Genomic DNA, 7,500 nt, shown 5'->3' on the forward strand with positions numbered 1-7,500 from the left:
ACTCCAGCGAGACTGTAATTGTAAGGCACTTTGAATAAAAGCGGCTGCTAAATGTAAACGGAGCTCGTCTTCAGTTTTCACTCAAGCTCCAGTGTGCCTGTATCCCCTTGTGAGTTCCCAGTATAGAGTTACGTTCCGCTGCCTGCGTTCCGCGCTCGGCTCTGCCCAGTATCTCCTTCCACATTGATTCAGATGACTGACGACCAGCTATAAGGAACTGGTAACAAGATGATTGTTGGAGCTACATTGTTAGAGTTCCACAGTGCAGCCTTTGATGTTATTGATCATCATTTGTTATTGGAGGAATTCATCTGTTATGGTTTGACATCTTCTGCGGTCATGTGGTTAAAGAGATACTTATCAAACGGAACCCAGAGAGTTGTTTTTTTCGCTGGGAGCTTCACTGACTGAATCAGATACATTGTAATGGATTTTTCACATGTATGGCATTGTTGGGAGAGTCTGGTCCAGTCCTGTCCATGGTCACAGCCTGCTCCAGGGCCTTGTGTTCATGGACAGTGGTGGAACGCAAACTCCTTATCAATGTTGTGACTATGTTGACCCAGTGTGCAGTGTGAAATGAAGACCTTGTCCAACATTGTTCCAATGTTCCAACATTTATGGAATGCGGACTCCTATCGCTGTTGTGACTATGTTGACACTACAGTATATGAGAGATGTGTTTTGTGTAAGTGGGCGCTAAGTCTACCTTCAGTGGGCTGAGTCCAACTCGACTTGTGAAAGATCATTTTCTTTATTAAATATTATACCCAGATTTAAAGCAAGTTCCTATCTTGAGTCTCACTTTATTAATCCACAACAACATACAGTGTGGTGTCCCTCAAGGCTGCAACCTTGGGCCGCTACTTTTTTCTATCATCGCAGACAAGCTGGTATGGTCACAAACAGTTACGAGTCACGGTTAGGTGCTGTTATCAAGGTGGTATTATTATCAAGGTGGTATGGTGAACTAGGATTAGGATTAGGGTTAAGGTTAGGTTTAATATATAGCTTATACATGTAAATGTTTAAGAAGTAGTTAATTGGGAAATGTTGGGGTATTATCAGTTATTTATTAGCTCTTTATTCAGCTAGCCAGTGAGATGCGATGTCGGCAACCTTTCAATCACTGGCTCTACGGATCTACGGATTGAAGCAGCAAATTTGGAGTTACTAGCTTACATCAAGACCAAACTTGCTCCTGATAACAGTCGTGTGTGTGGGTGTATGTGTGTGGGTGTCTTGAAGGGCTTGCTAGAAAGCAAACACTTACCAGTTACAAAATGAGTGCCTAATATGAGTTCACAAAAAATAAAGTCTTACCCTAATATCCCTCTATATCGTGAGTTTAGAATTATAAGGTTCTATCTCCGTTTAGGGCAGTTCAGAGATATTGAGCGTCAACGTTTTTACATTCCATTATGTTTTGTGAGATGGAACCTTTGTATTTTATGAATTACTAACTCAGAAATGTCAACATTTTAAAAATAACACCACACAGGCATTAATAAACACCGAATGGATCAGATTATGTAAAAAACTCATTTTTGACAAAAATGGAGATAGAACCTTAGAATTCTAACGTCACGATATCTAGATGGTCAAACACTGTTACCTTCTCCTTTGAATGGGGCCTCAGTTCCTCCTCAGGAGCACAGAGGACCTTGGGTCTCCTCCTGCCCCGCCTGTCACGTACTCCTCCCTCTGAGTACTCCTCCACGCCACTAGGGGGCGCTGCAGGGTGTCTGGCTGACTCCGTCTGTCTCTGAGGGGCCCGGATGATGCGCAGGTTGCTGGTGTAGATGATGATCTTGCCAAAGTCCAACACCGAAGACTGCCAGTTCAAAGAGTTCAAGGAAGATATCGATATGTGTTTTAATTAATGTAAATGGACTGCACTTATATAGCGCCTTATTCCAAAGCGCTTTACAACGGCCTCTCATTCACCCATTCACACACACATTCACACACCAATGGCGGCAAGCTACCATGCAAGGCGCCGGCCGGCCCGCTCATTGGGAGCAAATTGGGGTTAAGTGTCTTGCCCAAGGACACCTCGACATGTGGCCAGCCGGGGCTCGAACCACTGCCAACCTTGCGATCATTAGACGCCGGCTCTACCTCCTGCGCCACAGCCGGCCCATTAAAATTAACATTTAGACAGAGGTTCTGGATAAAAGCAGGTGGTCGCTGGTTATAGTCAGTTGCATTGAGCATGTGTAGCAGGGGAGGCCGGCGGAGGTAGAAATCAGAGGACAGGCTCATTGTAATGGAGTGAATAGAATGAGGAACGGTATTAAACATGTTCACTGCATACCATGCATTACAATGAGGCTGTCAGTGTGTAGTAATGACATAGTAACTATGCTTGAAACAACACATTACTAACATGTTATTACATGTTTTTCTTTATCTATATGTTATAGTACATGTGGGAAAACTATGGTTAGGGTTAGGGTTAGGGTTAGGGGTAGGGTTAGGGTTAGGGGTAGGATTAGGGTTAGGGTTAGGATTAGGGTTAGGGTTAGACATGCCAGCATGTACCAAGTCACCCTAGCACCTAACCCTAACCCTAGTTTTCCAACATGTACCATATTCCCACATGTACCGTAACATATATAATAACTACATAATCATGTGTTTTTGTTATTACATAATTATAACACACACTTGTTATTAAACAAGTGGAATAGAAACCATTCTCTTTCTGTTTATGTAATAACAAACCCAATCTCTACTCCATTCCTAAGTAAGTTATTAAACGTTTGTTGTAGTTCTATATCATTTTATACTGAGAATTGAAGTCTCTCTACAGTTTGGCCAATCTAGCACTCAAGGAAGGCCCATTTCTTTCCTGTAAGAGATGTGCCAAGATCTGTGGCGCAGTGAATCATTCTGACTGTGGACAGGAGGGCTCATAACTTGTGTAATCACAGATTTGTATAATATGATGACCAAGGACAGTTCTATAAATATGAGTCCCACCCAACGTTGGGAGCTTTTTGTCTGCTATTTTCTCTCTGCGCTCATGTAACTTTGCTTAATAAAAGGCCTCTTTTGAGTCAATTGATTTAAGCTCTTTGTGCTTTATAAGTTTTACTCAATCTATTAAGAATCAATTAAATCCACAACACGTTCTTGATAAAAGCAGATTTTTCTTTTTTTATCTTGCCTTCAGGTTTAGTGGTGATGGAGTGTAGTTTTATACACCATGTCATTATTTACATTTAAACGTAATTAAACATTATTATCCTCATTATCCTCATTATCAATCATTAATAGCATAACATCACTTGCATAAAATCACTTAGTTTAGAATGTCTCACTCTTTTTAGGGGCCTCCATTATGCCAATTCCGTAGACACAGCGCCATTGCACTCTGTGGAGTTTTTTCTAAGTGCAATGTCATAAACTCTTTATGTGCCAGTGTGATGTTTTGTAAGTGCAATATCATAAACTGTTTATGTGCCAGTGTGATGTTTTTACACCCTGTGAAAAGGCTTTTCATTTATAATGCGGAGCCGCATCCCATGATCATCAAAGTGAACGTCTCGCCCTGCTAGTCTACCAACCAACCGACGCGGGAGGACTTCCTGGGTGAAATACCAGGGGGGATGTGTTTGTTGTTATCTGATTGGCTGTTACCTAGCAGCGGTATTGCTCAGCCATATCGTTCACACTCTGGGGGGGGCGGGGGGGGCTGGGGGGGGAAATTACAACAACATCATTGTTGTGTCCTTGGCGTCAACACAGACAGATAAGTATTATAATTATTATTACTACTAGTGTGAGCAGCCCACAGCGCAGATTATTATAAACAACAACAACGACACACAACTGCTCTGGGGGTATTCCCATCTCAGAGCTGTTAGTGTCTCAAGGTGCTGTGTCTGTGTTGTCACATGATCCGTGAGCCAGTCACATCTTAATACGTACAACGACAGCATGGGATCCACCTCGGGATATCTGTTAACACTAGAACAGCCCGTGAGTAAAGAAAAGTGTTGTATCTTTGCACTCGATCACATTTCAGGACCATCCTTTCATGACCTTTCCTAGATATGTGCGTTCTACCTCCCAGTATCCTTACATTTTCAAAATCACATCAGGATAAGCTAGTATAAAGCTATTTTGCCGTTTTTTTGTGTAGGAAGCAGGCTAATTTACAAGCGGCCAACTAGTGGTCGTTGTGTGTAAATAGCAGGTTAGCATTGTAAGAGGTGGCTCTTAAAGTAGGTAGAAAGGAACGGCTGTTCTAGTGTTAACAAGGGGGCTTTAGTTGTGTTGAGAAAATACCAGCATTGTGTCATAATATCTCATACAGACTCTACTCTCTGATACTTCTGAATACGGATGTTTTCAACAAGTTTGAAAAATATAATAAATATTCTTTCCGGCTTATGTTTAATTCTAGTTCAGTTCAGCTCGGAGGCACAAACGAAACACACACACACACACACACACCCAAACACACAAACACACCACACACACACACCCAAACACACCATACACACACACACACACACACACACACACTTCCTTTGGCATCCATTAGGAGACTGAAGAACAGATCGATCGAGGCACAAGGAACAATGTAAATGAATGAACCCTGAGAGCAGAACAGTTCTGGAGGAACCCCTTGAACTACTGTGAGTGAACCAGGCTGGGCCCTGGGCCCTTAAGTTCAGAATAGATTTCAAGATCCTTCTGCTTGTTTATAAAGCACTCACTGGCACAGCACCAGAATATCTGAAATACCTTTTGCTAGCATATCAGCCCAATTGAGCTCTCAGGTCTTTAGCTAGCATATCAGCCCAGGACAGTCCGGACGGATTGTATGGCAGCTAGTGCTGAGGCACAAACATGTACATTTCAAGCCTGCAAACTGTGACACTTTAAAATAACGTGAAAAAATACTTTTGTGCAATATGACAACCCTAGTTGACTATCTGTGCAGTATAGTACAGTGGATTGTGTACATAGCCTTTATTTATGTAAACCAGCTCCTTACCTTCTTGTGATTTTGTGCTTTTTCTAAAATGTTTTTTTTTTCCCTTTCCTAACACCAGGGGAGCCACCCCTCCTAAATTTCGTTGTTTGGTACCTGTACTGTAGCAATGACAAATAAAGTCCATTCCATTCCATTACATTCCATTCCATCCATTCCAATAGAGCTCTCAGGTCTTCTGCTAGCATATCAGCCCAATAGAGCTCTCAGGTCTTCTGCTAGCATATCAGCCCAATAGAGCTCTCAGGTCTTTTGCTAGCATATCAACCCAATAGAGCTCTCAGGTCTTTTGCTAGCATATCAACCCAATAGAGCTCTCAGGTCTTCTGCTAGCATATCAGCCCAGTAGAGCTCTCAGGTCTTCTGACGCTGGCTTTCTCTGCGTACCAAAAGTACAAAAGAAGAGATATGGTGAGGCTGCATTCTCATTTTATGCACCGAAATTGTGGAATGCACTGCCAGTTTACATTAGGGATGCAACTTCAGCAAATATGTTCAAGTCAAGACTAAAAACCCATCTGTTTAATATTGTCTTGAAATGACTAAATAATTAAACAATGATTATATAATGATTGGAGCACTTTGAGCTGCAATGTTTGCAGGAAAAGCGCTATACAAATAAAAGTTCACACTTTTTAAAAAATACCACACTTACACACACCACACATACACCACACATACATACATACATACACACACACACACACACCACACACACACATTCACACCACACACACACACACACCACACACACACACCACACATACACACACCACACATACACACACACACACACACCTACACACACACACACCACACATACACGCACCACACCTACACACACACACCACACATACACACACCACACACACACACACCACACACATACACCACCCCCCCCACACACACACAAACACACCACACACATACACCATACCACCCCCCCCCCCACAGACACACCCAAACACCCCCCCCCACACACACACACACCCAAACACACACCACCCCCCCCCCCCACACACACACACACACACACACACCACACCCCCCCCCACAGACACACACACACACCACACAACCCCCCCCCCCCACACACACACCACACAACCCCCCCCCCCACACACTCCCTTACCTTCCCCTCGGCCTCCATGGCCTCCCCGTGCGGGGGGGGACTATAGCTCCCCGCCCCCCTGTAGACGTTGATCCTCTGGGCGATCAGTCCCGGGGGGCTGGAGTACAGCCCCCCCTGTCCAGGGTCCCCCCCCTGCCCCCCTCCTCCGCCTCCTCCCCCTCCATCCTGGAAGCCACACAGCTGCTCCACCTCCAGGTGGCGGGGCATCTCCCCGTGCATGAAGCTGTGGGGGTACTTCTCCTGGGGGCTGTCCAGCTCCTGGCCGTCCTCGTACACGTGCTTCAGCACACGGCCGCTGTACGACGAGGCCAGCTTGAACCTCACCTTCCTGGGCTTGCTGTCGTACGACGACTGGCTGTCGTAGCGCTGGGACAGCTTCCTCTGGAGCTCCTCCATGGTTGATGTCCGGTGGGTGTCCCGGGGGGTTCCGGGGGGGGGGGGGGGGGTTCGGGGGGGTCCGAAGAGGAAGATCTGGGGGCCCGAGGAGTAGGGAGGAGGGGTGGGTGGGTTGGTCGATCGGGACTGGAGGAAGAGGAGTCCAGAGGAGGAGAGAGTGTTTACCTGGTTGAGGGAGATGAAGGGTGAGGTCGATGTCCCGGGGTTCCGATCTGGAGGTCCCGAGGAGGGGGAAGGAGGGCGGAGGGAGGGGTGGAGGAGTGGAGGAGTGGGTGGGTAGGTCGATCAGGACTGGAGGAAGAGTCCGGAGGAGGAGGGGGAGGAGGAGAGAGTGGTGTTTACCTGGTGGCTGAGGGAGATGAGTGAGGGGTGATGTTGTAAGACGGTGGTGGTGGGGCGGCTATTCCGTGGTGAGTTCCGTAAGATCAGCATACCTGCCTAACTCCTTCCCTCCTTCCCTCCCTACCTTCCTGCCTTCCTGCCTTACCTGCCTGCCTGCCTGCCTGCCTGCCTGCCTCCCTGCCTGCCTGCCTCTCTGCCTGCCTGCAAGCTGTCTCCACTGCTGTTGAATTATTCACCGCTAGATCGTATGCTCTAAAAGGTGGGCCGGGAACCTGAAACCTTTTCATTAAATAATCATGTTCACCAGGGTAGCGGGGCGGAGGTGATAACGGGAGGTGGAAGCGCGCGTCTCCCATTAGCCGGTCCTGGGAGGAGTGAGGAGGAGTGGGAGACTGTAGTAGTAGGTTTGACTGTTTGACTATTTTCTTATGGTCAGAATATCATCAGGGGTTTTTGGAAGAGTTGGTGAAGAGGTGCATCAGGGGAGGCTGGTGGAGGCTGGTAGAAATCGGAGGACGGGGGGTCGTCGTGATGCATGGAACGAGGAGGTATGAGGTAGCCCGTTCCTCACACCTGTTTCACACGTTTCAATGAGCCCCCCCGTCCTCCGATTTCTACCTCC

General features: G+C 46.4%; 1 protein-coding gene across 1 annotated transcript in view; it reads right to left on the minus strand.

Annotated features, from left to right (window-relative positions):
• grxcr2 (glutaredoxin and cysteine rich domain containing 2) overlaps positions 1 to 6,536 on the minus strand; it is a gene marked incomplete at both ends in the record, with an annotated part of 9,827 nt that extends 3,291 nt beyond the window's left edge. Inside the window, 2 exons of the mRNA XM_080549967.1 lie at positions 1,616 to 1,834; positions 6,141 to 6,536. Of these exons, the coding sequence (XP_080406093.1) occupies positions 1,616 to 1,834; positions 6,141 to 6,536 (615 nt within the window). The remainder of the gene's footprint in view (positions 1 to 1,615; positions 1,835 to 6,140) is intronic.
• Between the last annotated feature and the right edge of the window lie 964 nt (positions 6,537 to 7,500).

This window comes from Nansenia antarctica (genome assembly GCF_963989245.1).
Source record: "Nansenia antarctica genome assembly, chromosome: 20".
In the NCBI taxonomy this organism is placed as follows: domain Eukaryota; kingdom Metazoa; phylum Chordata; class Actinopteri; order Argentiniformes; family Microstomatidae; genus Nansenia; species Nansenia antarctica.